We start from the raw sequence: 18,970 nt of genomic DNA on the forward strand, positions 1-18,970 counted from the left end.
TCCACTACGCAGAGCTCCTCTTTGTCCGCTACCCTATCTGTTTCAGTAAAATGAAACCGTGTGGTTATCCACATTTCCTCTCAGAAGTCATTTCCTTTAAATTTGAGACAAGTTCTTCTCATACCAGCAGAGGGAGGCCTGATCCACTTCCTGAGCTTTGAGACTGCTCAATTAAGTCTCTCAGGGATTCTCCAGGAGGAATGTATGTTTCATCCTGCTCTAACCCAATGCTGTACCGAGGTCTGGTTTCTTGTCTTTTATACCTAAAGACGCACAGAAGAGGTAATTAAGATACTGAGTTGCAGCAATAGGAGTAAAACACTGCAGATAAAACAGTAATCACAGCAGATTTCATTTTAGCACAAAAGAAGATAAATTTTTAGTATTTATTACCCTTATCATTTCTAAAATACAAATAATAATTATTTTGCTAACCTATTTTTAAGTCAACTACATGTTTTTACTTGATCTCAACCATCTACAATTCTTCTCCGTTCAACGGCCTATTTGCTGGCTAGGATTCCAAAAATATTTCTATATAGCTTCAATACTCATTCCCTAAAATGTTTCCCTTTAAGGTCTTTAATTAAATATGGATATTTAGGATTTACAGAAGACATAAAAGCTAACTCTCTCATCTCAGGCAATGTGTAAAGCATAATATAAATAAATGAAATAAATTTCAACTTTAGAAATTTTTGTCAATAATTATGCTTCCAATTAGAAATGAATTTACTTGAATCAACTCCTACTTGCAGAACAGTATCATAAATGAGTGTTAAAAAAAGCAAATGTAAAAATTTAAACGTCCTTGATATATCACAGAATAGAAAATAAGTTCTTGGGTGAACGAAAATAATTCGTAACTGTCACTTAACTTCAATAGTCAAGTTTATTTTATCTGAATAACTAATTTATAAATTAGTTGAAAATTCTTCCATATTAAGAGGAAATTGTTAGCTTGGGAAATAAGGGATGACTGGAGTGATTCTCAGTTCAACATGGCCATTTCCACTCAGGATCAAACCTTAGTAACAACTAGATCCTGAATTCCTTAACTACCCTAAATTCCCTAAGAGTGAAATTTACCTTGGGTGACTTTGATGTCTGAAGCAGAAATGAGACAGCTATCTATTAACAGCTTCATTAAGACAAATATCTATCAATGGTCACTGATTCATCAGGAAAATCTAAGATTTAATTAAGTCAAAGAAAGCTGTGGTGAAAAACGTCAACTGGTAGAACAGTCATGTGAGGCGGATATTTTAAACTCAAAATTCTACATCTAGATGTTGGAAACTTACCTGAAGTAGCAAAATAAAATAATAAGGACCAATAGCAAACTACAGACGGTTACAGATATAAGTAAGGCCTTGTGGTGTATAGGTCCATCAACAAAATCTGAAATTAAAAAGAAAAGGAGCCATAATACGGAGGATATTTTCACTTGAAGACTAGGAAGCAACTCTTTCCTAAAAGTGTTGGCTAAGCCCCATATGCAAGATGTCCCAAGGCCTTTTAATCTGCCCACAGAGAAGAACAATATGGCATATTGCACAGTAAATATATACACATATATTCAAAATTATTCGAAGCTCAACTAGTGTGAAACATAATTCATGCAGGCACTGATGTCAAGAGCATGCATTTCTTCCCCTCTGGAAGGAACAGGCTTGACACAGAATAGAAGTACAGAGTATGAACAAATGAAAACAGATCAAGGCCTCCAAAATGTAAGTAGGTGGTTCATCTTTATCTCAGATCCAGCTGATGGGTTTACAGGTTTTTCTCATGTGGTTTCTGAAGTGTTCCATATCATGAGTTTGGGCAAAAAAACCTGATCTGGATTCTTTGTGCATAAAACACACACAGTCATCTTATGATGGGTACAAAAGCAACAGGGATCCTCAAAGGTTGCTGAATACAGACTATATGGATGTGCACCACTTTAAACAAAGATGCCTTTCAAAACCACATAACTTTTCCATAAACTGCATCATATTTTAAGAGAATGAGCATGTGCTACTCAAAGAATTATTGTGTGATCCTTTTATAAAGCAAATTATTAAATATTATTCGTGTTGTTTTAACTCCAGTTCTTGACAAATCAGATTTACTTGCAGCATGACTTCTCAAGCTTCGTATAAATAAGAGTAACTTGGAGAGCTTTATACAAATGCATATTTGCTGAATTCAGCCTCAGAGATTTTTATTCTGAGTATTTTATTTTTTACAATCATCCCAGGTGATTTATATGCAAAGAGTCTCGGAAACATATTTTGAGAAAACTGACCTAAAACCAGGTGCACTTACGTAGTAACAGAATTGGCAGTGTTCTTATTATGGGCACCATATACCCTTGAGAAGTGATTACTGTTATTTAATTTTTAAAGGTATTACTCTAATTTATGACTTCAGTTACTATGAATAAGAAGTTTTCCAACAGTTCTGTATACTTTTAAGTGCATGGCTACCTAAACATTTCCGCTGGGGACCTTATCTTACTCAATTTAACAAATTTTTAAAAAGATTTTATTTATTTATTTGACAGAGATCACAAGTAGGCAGAGAGGCAGGCAGAGAGAGAGAGAGAGAGAGAAGGAAGTGGGCTCTCTGCTGAGCAGAATGCCTGATGCAGGGCTGGATCCAAGGACCCTGAGACCATGACCTGAGCTGAAGGCAGAGGCTTAACTCACCGAGCCACCCAAGTGCCCCAATGTAATGTTTTTTTCACTCAAAAGTATTATATATCCTATGAATAAAAACTAAAAGCACCAACTAATGAATTAATAAAACCACCACCATCTCATTATTTAGGAAAATTACAACTAACATTTTAACCTATGCCTTTGCAGTATCATTTCAATGAACAGAAAAAAAAACTTATTAGCAAAATATCCCACAAGGCGGCCTTACATACACCTATGTCCATAGCAGATTTATTCACAACAGCTAAAACATGGAGGAAGAGCAACTGTCCACTGACAGATGAACGGATAAGCAAAATATGGTATATGTATATACACACACGAACTACTATTCAACCTTAAAAAGGAAGTAAATTCTAACATATTCTACAACATGGTGAATCTGAGGACATTATACCAAGGGAAATAAGTCAATAATAAGAGGACAGATATTGCGTACGATTCCACTTCTATGAGATACTTAGAGAAGTCAAAATCAAAAGACAAAAAGTAGAATGGTTGTTGCCAGGGGCTCAGGGGAGTTAATGTCTAATGGGTATAGAATTACAGGTTATAAGATGAACAGAGCTATGGAGATGGAGGAGGATGATGGCTGTATAACATTATGAACATATTTAATACTACTGGACTACCCCCTTCAAAGTGGTTTAGATAGTAAATTTTATGGTATGTGTATTTTACCACAACAAAAACCTTAGGAAAAAAAAAAAAACACTATTGCTCTATAGCTAGATTATTTTCATTGATAATATTGTGAATATTTTCCAAAACAATAAATTTTTCCCATGACATGAGTTTTAAAGACCACATAGTATATACCCAGACACATCCTAATTATAAAGTGAGTCTTCCGATAATATATATTTAGAAGATTGTAAAGATTTTTCTATAATACGTCCTTGCTGAAATATATAAAATTCTGTGGACACTCTTAAAGGTACATCGCTGCACATGTCAGTGATTATTTCCTTAATCTAGATTTCTAGAAGCAGAATTATTCAAGGAATATACATTTTAAGGCTTTTCATACATTATGTCAAAATATCCTTTAAAAAAGATTACAATGGTTTCTATTTCACCATCAGTGTGAACATGTTTTAATTATGTTGAAATAATTTCAGTCTTTTTTTTTTTTTTTTTTTTAAAGATTCATTTATTTGACAGATAGAGACCACAAGCAGGCAGAGAGGCAGGCAGAGAGAGAGAGAGAGAGGAGGAAGCAGGCTCCCCGCCAAGCAGAGAGCCCGATGCGGGGCTCGATCCCAGGACCCTGAGATCATGACCTGAGCTGAAGGCAGAGGCTTTAACCCGCTGAGCCACCCAGGCGCCCCGAAATAATTTCAGTCTTATAGAAAACCTGTAAGGATAAAAAGCTCTAATGTGCCTTTTGCAGAGAATTACCATTTTTAAAATTTTACCTTATTTGCTTTACATTTCTCTTGCTCTCTTAGTATGGGCATCTGTGTCTCTGTCTCTATATATATACACACACATATGTATATACATACATATGTTTATATATTTGTATTCCTATTTATATTTATTTATATGTATGGTTTGTAGATCATTTGAAGTTACAGATATAATATTCCTACCCATAAACACTTCAGAATGCACTTCCTAAAAACAAGGACATTATTTTACAAAATGGCAATGAAATTATCAAAACGAGGAAATTACCATGAGCATATAAACTGAAAATAAATCTTACTTTAAAATATCTGGATTTTTGTTATAAATTAAAATCCACAGGTCTTTATACTAAATTCCATGTCCAAATCCTGTTACAATTAATGTGGTAATTTACTCATCAGACTAGAACATATGTTTAACAATTACTTATGATCTACACTACTTATAAAATATTAATGGAAGTAGTCTGCCTCCAAAAAGACTAAGTAAGAGGTCATTAAAGAAAAGCAGTTTGATATCAACCACTTCAGAAACACTGCCAATGGTCCAGATAAAAAGGAGTTCAGGACCTTGACCCATGACAGGACAGGTCCAAAAGGCCATTTAGGCTCAAAAGCCCACAGAGATTGTATAAAGTAGCACATGCATGTCTGAAAAGTGTTACTTAGGAAATCCTGAAAATAATTTGCAGACTCTTAAAGAGGCCAAGATTTTTATCTAATGAATTGTTTAGCAAAATTTCCCTCCATTAGGCTGTAGGCAATAAAGCTGAGGTGAGCACAGTCCCTCTGCTGGGGAGAGCCCACTCTGCGGTGTTTATACACGGGCAGGTGCACAGATGCCACGGTGCACGTGCACATACGTGCAAACATGGTCGCTGGAAACTTCGCATAAAACGTGTTTCCAATCCAAGTGATTAATTGCACTGAACCTCTCAGTCTCACTGCCTCTTACTTTCCATGTAAGAGCAGAATACACTCAATTCGTAGAACACTGAATTACCTGTCTTATTTGCTATCTGATTTATGAGAGTAACGAGACTAGAAAGGATCTAAGGGATTCTTTCCTCAACCATCAAGCAGTTTTTTTCCTCAAGCTAGCATTAGCTCCCATTTTCCTTTTCTTTGTCCCAATAACCCTATTCCCTGCAACCTCATCCACTGTCTCCTTGTCTTCCGACATGAATAGGTGATCCTTATCAAAAAACCTTTTGTTTCTGTTGGTCATGCTGGTCATGTTTTAATCTGCCATTACCTGTGCTCCGAGCATTAACAATGTAAACATTCAAGTCACTGCCAGAGTCTCGGAAAGCGGAAAGCGAACCCTTCCAGATTCCTATCAGGAAAAGAACAGAGCGCACAGTTCTCTCCGGGGCAGCAGATTTTTACCTGCATGGTCACTCAGCTGTTCAAGGAGGTAAAATAAAACAGAGAAGCCTCCAGGGGAAGTCTGGCTCAGTCTTAGAAGCAAGTGAGAATCACCGGTGGTTTTTTAACAAGATAGCATTCTGTCACTACTTGTCTCTTCTCTGATCAGTAAGGAGTTTCTAACTGTTAAAAATGGCAGGGCCTGTTTTCTGTTTGCTTGCTCGTTTGTTTTTTAATAAGGCCATAAAATCGTTCCGAATTGCAATAAGAAATAGAAGGAAAAAACCCTGTAGCTAGAACAAATCTTGGAAATAAGATTGACCAAAGACATCTCTGCGTGTGTTCTCAATATTATAATCATGGATAAATTAGAAACATCTTTCAATTAATAAAGCACAAAGCACCTAAAAAGCATATTTTTATCAGAGGATTTTAGTCAACAAAGAATATTGTAAAAGTAAACCACTTCCATCTTATATTGGGATTCTTTCTTATAGTAACATCTAGAAATAAACTGACTGTAACAACAAAGACATAATTTTCTAGTTATTTTCCTGCATAAAAATATTTAGGATTATATTTCTTGGAAACATAGTAGGTTAAGACAGATTTTGTTAATGGTAACTTTATTATTTACTTATTTTTTCTTATTTTTACATGCAGGTGACATACAATGTACGTTAGTTTCAGTGACTCAACAGTTTTAGACGTTAAACTGTGCTCACCAGGATAAGTGTAGTTACCATCTGCACCATACGATGTTATTACAGTATTGATTAGATCTGCCATACTGTACTTTTCATACCCATGACTCATTTATTTTATAACTGGAACTCTGTGTCTCTTAATCCCAATCAGCTATGTGATCTATCCCCCCAATCCCCTTCTTTCTGGCAACCACCAGGCTGTTCTCTGTATTTATGATTCTGAGGACAGAATTTTTATATCCAGATTACTGTGTTCCATGAGAAAGAAAAAGACTAATTATTTCTATATTCCTTTCATCTGTCTCAAATACAAAATCACCTAGAAATAGTTAGGAGCTAAACATTCCAAGACATGCTAGAGCTACTCTCCAGCAAGGAATTTAAGCCTAGACTCTCATGCATTGGTTCACACTGCTAAGAGCATAATATATGTATCAGATGGAAAATTTTGAAACTCATCTTTGCATTCTGGACATTATTATATATGCAATCTATTTGTGTTGTGGCGAACAAGGGAGAGGTTTCATTGCTTAAATAACTTACCTACAGACTTTGATTTCTAATCGACAATATCTAAGCTAAGGAATAGCTTTTTAAAACAAATTGGTGAGCTGCTCAGGATATACTTTTTAACTGAGTAGGAAAATAAGAAATTTTAACTCTGGAAGTTCTGTGCTATAATTTGACTTAAACTACATTGAGTTTAGCATATTTCAAAATGGAATGTTATTTCTGGTACATTTTCTACGAAGTACACGTGTAGTATATAGGAGGAATTACTCTATTTTAACACACAAACATATCTATTTCAAAAAACCATATAAACTTTCTTTGTTTTTACAAAAGCCAAATTAGAGGATCCCATTTGATAGAGCAACAACTTCTATTCAACACCATTCACTTCTAAAAGTGCTCATTTAAAACAAATTAAACAAAAATAAGTCACTTGGAGTGGGGGGACTCTCATCAATTTCTCCGGCCTACACACAATTCCAAGAGAGCATTTTACTCACAGTATCTTGGTCAAACCATCTGATGCTTGGAGTCTAGACACACATCATTCCTCCCAGCATTCTGGTGCCCTGATCAGCTCTGCAGGCAGGGAGCCAGACGCCAGGCCAGCACCACTTCTCCCTATAAGCCTCTCCATCAAAACAGACATCGCTTTCTTTTTTTTTTTTTTTTAAAGATTTTATTTATTTATTTGACAGAGAGAGATCACAAGTAGGCAGAGAGGCAGGCAGAGAGAGTGAGAGGGAAGCAGGCTCCCCGCTGAGCAGAGAGCCCGATGCGGGACTCGATCCTAGGACTCTGAGATCATGACCTGAGCCGAAGGCAGCAGCTTAAACCACTGAGCCACCCGGGCGCCCCCAGACATCGCTTTCAACTCTTAGCACCAGCTGCAATTTTACTCGGGCTGCCCGGATCATATTTTACTCTTTATGTGAAGGTGCTGCATTTGATCTAATAACTTTCCGTATTTCCGCCTTCAAAAGAAAGAACGTTATCCTAGGATGTTCTGCTTTTCTGGTGCTGAAAGGGAATAACCAAAAGCAAAAGGAAGACCAGTATTCACTGAAGAATTTTTTTTTTAAAGATTTTATTTATTTATTTGACAGACAGAGATCACAAGTAGGCAGAGAGGCAGGCAGAGAGAGAGGAGGAAGCAGGCTCCCTGCTGAGCAGAGAGCCCAACGTGGGGCTCGATCCCAGGACCCTGGGACCATGACCTGAGCTGAAGGCAGAGGCTTTAACCCACTTAGCCACCCAGGTGGCCCTCACCGAAGAATTTAAACAGTATTCTGGCCACCCTTCATCTTCTCTTTCAAAACAGAAGATGACAAATAAAATTTCAAGGACATAAATACATGTTGATACATGTATATACATGAGATTGTATATCTCTAATTTCCTGCTAAATGTACCTAAGTTAAAAAAAAAAGTATGAGAAAATTCTGGATTCGCAAAAAAGATTTGTTTGTTTTCAATAAGGACATTTTATTTGTGGGTTTTTATCCCTATACTTAGTACTTCTCTGATCTCTAGTAATGAAACCTCACCTAAGCTATTATGGAGCATCTAGTAATACAGATGTTTTGTGGTGTGGTTATTCATTTACCTTTTTTGGAAGAGCAACTATATAAGAACAACCAAACAACAACCAAAATGGCAAGCTGGGTATTTTAGCCTTCTAGTCTTCTGGAAAGGTCTCTGCTTTCTAGTCATCTGACATACAGATTTATAATGAATCTGCTATAATAATACGTAATAATCTACCAGGCAATGCCAAGTATAGGGGTACTTAAAGAGTAGTTTCTGGACCAACAGCATCAGTAACACCTGGGAACTCCTGAGAAATGCAAATGCCTGGAGCCCACTCAGATGTACTGAATCAGACTCTGGGTGGGGCCAGTAGTCTGTGTTTTAACAAGCCCTCCAGGTGAATTCTGTTGCATCTGAAGTTTGAGAATCACTGGCAACCACACAAGTGGGACATAGTAAATGTTAACTTAGAAGGAAGGGAGGGGGAAGAATGAGCCAGCACATGCCAGCACACACGAGGGAGAGAGCAACCCCTGATACTATATCCTAAGAAAAGAGAAAACGCTAATTTAATAAATAAAGCAAAGCAAATATAATAAACAGAAGGCTTTAACGTAAAATTGCTTATTGATTATTAGGTGCCATGGCTAACCATTATTTTCCATTGTTTTATTTAGAGTTTCCTCACTCTTACATAAGGAAAACTTTGGGTTTTTTTTGGTTTTTTTTGAGAACATCATTCAGAACTCTCTGAAGAAGGTGTCGTGAGATGACACCACCGGCCCACTTCCTCTCTACTACTTTAGCTAGGTAACCTTACTGTTCCTCTGCTCCCCTGTCTGTGAAATGGGGATAATAACCACAATGCCTTCTTCATCAGGTTATGAGGATTCGGTAAGTTATATATAAAGTACTTAAAAGAGAGCCATAGTAAGTAAGTACCCCATTCTCATTAGCAAATATCTCAATTATGAGGATAATTTCCATAGCCCTTAGGCCAGAAAATCAGCCTGGGTTCTGAGCTTTAAAGGGCTCCACTCTGACTCCCTCCACCCATGCCCCTTTCTATTAAGCAGTGGCTCCACAGGACACAGGGGATGTGTCCACCCCCAAACTTATCCCATCCCACTCTCCTTTTAAACCACTGACCATGGCGGTGTTTATGGCGGAGGTTAAAAAAAAAAAAAAAAAAAAAAAGGAAACAGCAGCTTTAAAGTAGAGCTATGTTTAAAAATGCCAGCGTTCTCAGACTGCAGCCTGCATGGACTTTTACTGGGCCCCAGAATGACTGCACCGATGGGATCTGCAGAGAACTCACCTAGGGTCTACCTGGGATCCTCAAAGTTCAAAGCAGTAAACCTTAATGCCACTAAACTCCACCTACACCTACCACCTTGCATAATTTTCAGCAGTTTGCATCAACCATTCCTACGTCCTCCTTCCCATACTGCTCTAAAACAAGGATTATGCTGCTGCCTTTCTATTCAAAGCCTTTTCACTCTGTTCTCTAGAGATATTCTACTATTTTTAAAAGTCCCTACATTCTCAGCCTCCTCAGAGAACAGTCTTAGTGCTTAGTGCTAAGTAGAATCTGGCTCCATCTACAGGACAATATGTGCACTGTAGTCCTCTCAGCAATAGGAAGAATCCGAACTTTCCTAAACCCTACTGCAACTTCTAGAACTCAGCACCTTCACTTGCATGTAAGCAACCTTTTCCCCTGGAGGGAAGAGATCCTACAATCTAGCACTTCTGCCTTCACATCCAGCCACTTCCCACCCACCTCCCTCCCCCATCCCTAAATACGTGAGCCCTTATACCAGTGCTGTTCAAAACAGTGTCTATAGACTGCCAACTTTCTTCAACTGGTCCACAAGGAAATGCCTAGGAAACCTGAAAGTAAACATTTAGAACTTTACAGCAATTTGACATCAGACTTCTCTTTGAACAAGGTGTTCTCAAACTCACATGGTGAGGCACAAGTGTGCTGGCGATATCCTCTAAAGGTCCTGCTTTTTTCCACCGAAAGTATTACCCAAACTGTTATGTGCATACAAATCACTTGAGGAGTACCGTTAAAACGTAAGTTTGGTAGTAGGGAGTGGGCCAGAGATTCCACATTTATTTAATTTTTATTTATTTATTTACTTATTATTTATTTGAGAAAGCTCGAGCGAGTTGGAGGGAGGGATAGAGGGAGAGGGATGGGGAGAATCCTAAGCAGGGTCCACTCTCAGCATGGAGCTCCATGCCCCGCACTATCTCAAACCCTGAGTTCATGACCTGAGCCAAAAATCAGTGTCTGACACCTAACCTTAACTGAGCCTTTCAGGCGTCCCGAGATTCCACATTTCTTTTCTTTTTTTTAATATTTTATTTATTTGACAGAGAGAAATCACAACTAGGTAGAGAGGCAGGCAGAGAGAGAGGAGGAAGCAGGCTCCCTGCGGAGCAGAGAGCCTGATGCAGGGCTCGGACCCAGGACTCTGGGATCATGACCTGAGCCGAAGGCAGAGGCTTTAACCCACTGAGCCACTCAGGCACCCGGAGATTCCACATTTCTAATCAGTTCCAAGTGATACTAATGAGCAGATCTACAGACCTACTTTAAATAAGGAGGGTTTTAGACAACTTAATTATGAGATTTTCTCCATGCTGTTTGCTATGCCTGTATTTTGCAAATGCCTCTCAAGTATTGCAAACTGAACCTCTGCATTCACTACTGCCTCTGTTTAGAGTCACTGCTACTAAGAGACTGTGCAAATTTGGGAAAATTAGGTAAACTCCCTGTGCTGCAATTTCCTCACCTTTTTTTTTTTTAAAGATTTTATTTATTTATTTGAGAGGGAGAGGGAGAGAGAGAGTGAGAGCTCATGTGCAGAGAGTGAGAGGGAAAAGGAGACTCCCCAATGAGCAGAGAGTCTGAGGCCAGGCTTCAATCCCAGGACTGAGATCATGACCTGAGTCGAAGGCAGACACTTAAGGATTGAGCCACCCAGGTGCCCCCAATTTCCTCATCTTTAAACAAGGAATAATTCTGGGTACCTCTTTGGACTATGGTGGGATGTGAATGGGTTAATTAATGTGATACTGATAATAATACTTGGCTTATGTTAGCCATTATAATTTTTTCTTTTTAATTTTTATTCCTGTCTTACGCATTTAGGGAACTTTTTAAATTTTTATTTCTGTCTCATCCACTTAGGGAACTCTTGTTCACCCTTAAAGTCTGTTCGTGTCACTTCTATGAAGCTCTTTGGCATCCTCCCACCCCAAGCAGAGTAAATCACTGACCTGTTTACTGCACTTATAATTTAACTCTACTAAGCTATTCCTGACCAAATATAATTTAAATATTTACATATTTCTCACATCCCAGGAGGCATGTCTTGAGAGCAGAAATTTTCTTCATCCATTTCTGTATTCCTAATGCCTAGTATGCTGACTGGAAATAGAATGTTTTATGTGAATTATTATGAATGAATCCTTTAAAGCTTCCTAGGCTTCAGCAGAAACAAGTGTTATAAAATGTTATCATCAAAACCATGAAATGTCATTATATTTTATTAGGAAGATTTTCTCAAAAATAAAATCAATCATGAGAAATCATTTTAAACCACTTATATAAGACTTAAGCTTTAGGTCTCTGTGACAATCCCAGTCATTTATTCCGTGGTGGAAGATTTTCTCAAAAATAAAATCAATCATGAGAAATCATTTTAAACCACTTATATAAGACTTAAGCTTTAGGTCTCTGTGACAATCCCAGTCATTTATTCCGTGGTGAGAGCAAGGAGAAGAAAGGAAACATAGTAGTTTTTTTTTTTTTAATATTTTATTTATGTATGTGACAGACAGAGATCACAAGTAGGCAGAGAGGCAGGCAGAGAGAGAGGAGGAAGCAGGCTCCCTGCGGAGCAGAGAGCCCGATGCGGGGCTCGATCCCAGGTCCCCGGGACCATGACCCGAGCAGAAGGCAGAGGCTTTGACCCACTGATCCACCCAGGTGCCCCAGAAACATAGTAGTTTTTTTTTTTTTCCATTTTATTTATTTTTTCAGCGTAACAGTATGAAACATAGTAGTTTTTAACGAAAAGTCTTTCAGATTGCAGTATTTGTCTTTTTTTCAATGAGCAACACTTAAATGTGTAAGTTTTAAAATTAAATTCTCTAGACATCTTTCCCATCCTATCAATATACTGATACATGATTTGACTAAAATGTAGTTGCTCTAGCACAGACAAAAGGAAATGCATCTGGCAAATAATCCAATTTGGTCCTTTATTTCTTTAATGCACCTTAGCCTCACGGCAGTTTTTGACTGAAGTGCAACTATATACTCTGAATATATTCTGAATAACTCTGAATAACACTTCAAGGTAAGCATAAAATACCGTCTCGCTCCTCCATGCTCCTGAAATATACTACAAGCTCTAGGACCTCTAGTTTTTACAGGGAAGTGGGGAGAAGTTAAAGAAATAAGATTCTCGAGCATGAAGCCACATAAGACTACTTTTCCAAGAACTACTTGAATTATGTCCTATTGCTTCAGTTCCCTGCCCCAGCAGAGGAAAATGATACAGGTGCATTCATTTAGGGAGGACAGAGCAATTCTGAGCCTAAAGCCCTCCCAGCCCCAAGCATTCCTCTCCTTACCTCTGGTTTTCAGGGGAGGCAGGGTGGGGTGAAGGTCTTTATTGCATTCATTCCGTTCTGTGCAGCACTCAATTGACCTTCTCTGATGAGGAATGGGGGTGTCCTAAAGTTGAACCCAAACAGCAATTAGTGGAGTCCCCTCCCCTACATTTCAAAGTCACATAATCCAAAGTTTTTTAAAGAACCAACACTATTTAGAGAGCTCAATTAAAATTCTGATGATTTTTCTCAAACATCTTGAATATTTTATTTTCTATTAGGAAATTGCTTTTAAATTTCCCATGTATTCGCTTACTGCAGCTTTTGCATTCCAACAAAACTACTATTGCATTTATAAGAGCCAGGGCACATAGTTAACAAACCGAGGAAGAAGGCTTGGACTAATGCAATTAACTAAATTGGAATCTGAGCAAGACAATTGAATGAATCACTAACGCAAGAAGTTAACCATGTTTGATTTTGAAATGAAGGCAGAATTGGCCCAGTGAAAGAATTTTCAAATTACTTTCCAACTTACTAAATACAGGCTAGTCAAGAAAAGAAATTGTTTTATCTAATGTGAAACCTGACTGTTTGAAAGCTGATGATGAAAGGTTATGAAGTAGAATCAACTTATCTTCCTTACCCGACACTGAAAATCTGAGCCTTCTAGTCCTAGACATCCAGAAGTGACCACAGGCATCCCAGAATCATCTTCTTCTATCATTGTGAAACAATATCCATCTGTGCTAAAGACCAAACAGGCAAAGTAAGTGTGTGTGTGTGTGTGTGTGTGTGTGTATGTGTGTGTGTGTGTCTGGGGGGAAAGGAACATTTGTTCTATTACGTACAAGGGCAAAGTCGATGATCATTACAGGTTACAATCTGTTAAGAGAATTCCAAAACTTCCTTTTATGAGATCTGATTTAATAACCCTAAAACATTTGGTAATATCTTCTCTGTCTAGAAACCTGTGAGAAAAAAGGAGCCAAATTTTCCATATAACATACGCCATTAATAACTACATGTACCAATTACTGAACACCTGCCTTAGTTCTCCATAGATATCCCCTCCACACAGCCAGGAAAATGACTCCATGAGGAAGGCAGTATCATGCCCATCTTTGAATGAGGCTCAGAGAACCTGAGCAATTTCTCAAGAACCTTACAGCAAATGAGAGGCCCTGTAGGTCTGCCCCCGTGCTGGTTCTATTTGCTCCAAATGAAATAAACTTCTCTTTCACTAAGGCACCAAAGAAAGACAGGTAAGAGCTGGGATCAGCACAGCATAACCCAGCTAAGATTCTACCATTTGGTCCCTCTGCTTTGGGGCTGATCTGTCATACGGAAGAAACATCGAGCTCTGTTGTAAACAGGCAGAGCTTATACTGGGGGGTGGGGTGAGGATGAACAACAGAAAAAAGAGGTTTTAACAGGACCACGGAAAGCAAAGAAAATTCTAAATTTATATATAGCTTTCTAGATTAAAAGAAAATTACTTATTCTACCTCATTTAATCCTCTCAACAACAATGGAAAGAAAGTGATATTATTTCTATTTTACAGATGAGGAAATTAAAGGCAGGGAGTCTAATAAACCTGTACAGGGTCGCAGAAAAAATGGTAACAGAATCAGGCCTTGAGTCAAGGACCTCTTGCTTCATTCATCCCTCCATCTTGCGCTATCCTTTCCTAGGGCCAAATCTGGAAAACAAGAACTCTGACATACAGAACTATTGATAAACTGACTTCACTGTCTTCATAAGTTAGGGTGATGAATGCCAGCAGACTCCTGATGTTAGTCACCCACCACTACTGCGTGTGTTGAGAATTAAAATACTAAATTGTATCTCCATCTTTTTCTCATACATATGCTTGCTCAGCGTCCAAGATAGACAACAGCAGCGTTGTCCTGAAAGGTCAAGGGAAGAAAGCGCTGAGCAGGGCATTAGCTGTGATTTGTGGGCTTGTCTATTTGGTATCCATGGCAGTAGCGTTCTGCCGTACATTAGCCGTCCAGCTATCATCAACACCCTTAGAATTGTTTACTCAGTTTATAACCCTCAAGTGATCCAAAATACCTCAGTTTATAAGAACTAGACTGGCAAAGTTCAAATACACTAACGAATGGCTAGGAAGGACCAATGATAAATCTTTTCATTAGACTGAGGTCAAATGCATGAATACTGTGATGGAAGAAAGACTGCCTCTGAACAGCCCTTGCTCTGAATTCTTAGGGGGCTTTTAGCCCATTTACTGAAATTGCTAGGAAAATCTAAAGCATGTAAACACTGAAGACAATAAATAAAAGAACCGTCCCTTAGAAATTCAAACAATATGAGCAGATAATATCCGTGTGATTTTTTAATTCCTTTCCTTCCTATTTAGGCCATATGTATAACTTCTTTTTCTGATCAAAAGTAAAATTCAGAAATTATCGGAAATAAAGTCAATTTAATTTTTTTTAATTTATTTATTTATTTTCAGCGTAACAGTACTCATTGTTTTTGCACCACACCCAGTGCTCCATGTAATACGTGCCCTCTCTATTACCCTCCACCTGGTTCCTCAACCTCCCACCCCCCGCCCCTTCAAAACCCTCAGGTTGTTTTTCAGAGTCCATAGTCTCTCATGGTTCATCACCCCTTCCAATTTCCCACAACTCCCTTCTCCTCTCCATCTCCCCATGTCCTCCATGTTCTTTGTAATTTAATTTTTTTAAAAGATTTTATTCATTTATTTGAAAGAGAGAGATCACAAGTAGGCAGAGAGGCAGGCCGAGAGGGGGTGGGGGAAGCAGGCTCCCTGCTGAGCAGAAGGCCCAATGCGGGGCTTGATCTTAGGACCCTGAGATCATGACCTGAGCTGAAGGTAGAGGCTTAACACACTGAGCCACCCAGGCGCCTCTTAATTTTCTGACATTAGGAATTCACAGAGCTAGAAAAAGTGATACAATATGTTAAATCTAAAAAGATTAATTTCTCCTTATTTATGAGTTCTCCTTCCTCAAAATCTGAATATATGGAAACACACTCATAAGGATTTAAAAAAAAAAAGAAAGAAAATTAAAAATAAAAAACTGGTTAAGCTGTGGTCAAGTCACTCCAACAATGTCCTGGGAAATTAAAGAAATTAGGGAGAGTAAATTCAAGCCTTAAAAATACACTCCTTTGGGGGCGCCTGTGTGGCTCAGTGGATTAAAGCCTCTGCCTTCGGCTCAGGTCATGATCCCAGGGTCCTGGGATGGAGACTGGCATCAGGCTCTCTGCTCAGCAGGGACCCTGCTTCCTCCTCTTTCTCTCTGCCTGCCTCTCTGCCTACTTGTGATCTCTGTCTGACAAATAAATAAATAAAATCTTAAAAAAAAAAAAAAATACACTCCCTTGTCTGCAAAGGGGCCAGGGCTAAAAATACAAAGAGTGTGGAGGAGGAGAAAAGTCCTGGAGAAAAGTCAGTGTCCCATAGGTTAACAATTGGGACATAAACCAAATATGTAGTTGGAGGAGAAGCAGTAAAGTTAGAGAACAATTTCAAGTGCATATTTTCGGCAACAAAGCAAAAATAGTATTTTTTAAAGATTTTATTTGTTCATGAGAGAGACGGAAAGAGCAATCATGAAAGAGGGCAGGGTGGGGGCAGGCAGAATGAGAGGGAGAAGCAGGCTCCCCGCTAAGCAGGGAGTCCAGTGGAGGGCTCCATCTCAGGACTGGGATCAAGACCTGAACCAAGTCTTGGGACCAAGACCTTAACTGACTGAGGTACCCAGGCACAAAACAAAGCAAAGCAAAAATCATTTATAAGCTTCTCACTGAAATTATTAGCTAGCAAGAGACACTAACTGGAAAGGAGCAGTACAATTACAGAAGCTTAAGAATCACTTGAGACCTTGAAATTCTTGAGCAAACACAAACGTAAACCAAGCTGTGCTCCCGAGTCCGAGCTGTTCAACTACCTCCACCAAGAGATGCCTGCTGACTGTCACAAAAGGCAATTAAGCCTTGGAACCAGCTTATTTGAATATATGGATATATATTCAATATATATCTATATATATTCAATATATATCTATATATTCAATATATATCTATATATATTCAATATATATCTATATATATTCAATATATATCTATATATTCAATATATATATTCAATACATATCAATATATATTCAATATATATTCAAATATATATATATATTTGAATATATTTGAATATACGCTGCCTGGTTCCCATGTTAAATCTTAGTTTTTAAGTGCTTTATATTGATTATTACCCCATCATTCCCACTGTGTTGAAAGTGGTAACAAGAAGAAATGAAGCCTCATGAAGAAAACACAAGTAAAAATCATTTTAAGCAAAACTGAGAGTAGTGAGATGTATACAAAGGCATGTCATTTGGTTACAATAGTGATACTGAAATTTTAAAAAAAAGGAAGTTGATGTAACATTTCAAAAATGCTGCCCCTGTATTAACACATAAAGACAAGTAATGAACAAAATAGAATAGCTGCCTACCAAGGAGATCAGTCATCATCACTGACTGCCTCTCAGCATCATGTTAATTTATGAAAAAGCAAAACATTTGAGAATTATAGGTCACGTGAGGTCAAAGCACTGATGATGAACTTTTGTTAAAACCGTCAGAGGGTGCCTTGAATCTGCCCAGTATTCCAAAAGCAAAGATGTGCCTCCAACATCTAGAGAGATCATTAGGGAGTTAACTCTCTCCAGACGTTTTCAGTAAGAAGCAAGTAAGCAAGTAAGAAACAGGTACACAGGGCTCAAAGTCTGGGATGGATATGCAATCAGAACCTGCACTCTTCTCATTTGTAGTCAAATTGGGTTTATAAACTGCCTCTTGGACTCCAATTCATCCATGATTCTTTTAGGATAGTCAGAAGCTAATTCCATAAATGTCTAAAGTTGCACCACCAGAATCTTTATCTAAGCTGCTCTCTTGATTGTTTTGTTTCAGGGAATCAAGTGTTTATAAGGTTTACTCACAATGTGGTCCCTTTCCCTCTATTCTTCCACTAAGATGTTATGTTTCCCTGTTGCAGATGCTAGGGTTGTTCATACACACGCCCACACAGTTTAGAAGGGACTACTGTAGAACTTTTTTCTAACTAGTTTAGATCCTCATAAAGATGAATTTCACTATAAAATAATTTTTAAGTATTAGTTAAGAGGAGTTTAACTGTTCTGCTCAATCAGGGTGACAGGAAGTCTTAAAGCACCATTAGAATATTATTTTTTACTATCAAATAAATTATTTACTGAGTAGTTTAAAATTTTGCTCTTGACAGAAATTAATTATATATATGGATACTTGCTGAAGTGCATCTCTATGCCCACAAGGCGTATAGATCTCTTGACTGATTAATATTTGTTCCAATTTTATTTCAGAATACAAGAAATACTAGAATTCCTAATTTTTTTTTTAATTCCTTTTCGGTTTCAGTCACAATTGATTGGAAAGACTGTTTGATTTTAAGTAGATTTTAAAATCAGTCCTTGAAAACATTCTGTCTTCTAAAATACCTATTTCACCTTCAAGGGAAATAAAGAAAGTTTTTGAAGTTTTCTGTCACAGATAATCTCAAAGGTTCATACAAAGTTTAGAGCGGTTATTTAAATCATGTAAATTTTAGTCAACTAAAACAGTGAAAGCTGCTTAGATCTTTACTAACAGTAGCTCATTTGACAAACATTTATTCAGCACATGAAAATTCAGGCAGACTTAGATGCCCAGACACAAGCTAAGGAAGATGTAGTCTTCGTTTTGAGGGAGCTCATAGTCTATGAATGCTACGATCCTAGGAGAAACAGTCATCTCACTTCCAGCAATAAGGATAGAAATCATAAGCTTGTCAAAGTGTTTTCTACAGACTTGGGAAAAAAGCAAAGAAGAATGTTGAACATCGGTAATTATCAAAGTAACATAATCCCAAAATTTATGTTTTTTTCCTTATCATCTTAGATGGGCGGATTTCCATGGTAGTGAGGGAAAGAGGGTAAAACATATAGGACGACTACTGCTCCCCATCTCCAGTTTTCCTCGGGGTCATCCTATCTCTACAGGCAGGTGAAGTTAGGTT

The 18,970-nt window shown here is 37.9% G+C and overlaps 1 protein-coding gene across 3 annotated transcripts in view; it reads right to left on the minus strand.

The window, feature by feature from the left end:
- BMPR1B (bone morphogenetic protein receptor type 1B) overlaps positions 1-18,970 on the minus strand; it is a 161,784-nt gene that overhangs the window by 24,782 nt on the left and 118,032 nt on the right. For all 3 annotated transcript variants that reach the window (XM_045998455.1, XM_045998454.1, XM_045998453.1), the window contains 4 exons: positions 13,520-13,622; positions 12,895-12,997; positions 1,305-1,401; positions 125-263 (listed from right to left, as the gene is read on the minus strand). In XM_045998455.1, the coding sequence (XP_045854411.1) occupies positions 125-263; positions 1,305-1,401; positions 12,895-12,997; positions 13,520-13,622 (442 nt within the window). The remainder of the gene's footprint in view (positions 1-124; positions 264-1,304; positions 1,402-12,894; positions 12,998-13,519; positions 13,623-18,970) is intronic.

Source organism: Meles meles, chromosome 2 (genome assembly GCF_922984935.1).
Source record: "Meles meles chromosome 2, mMelMel3.1 paternal haplotype, whole genome shotgun sequence".
Lineage (NCBI taxonomy): Eukaryota > Metazoa > Chordata > Mammalia > Carnivora > Mustelidae > Meles > Meles meles.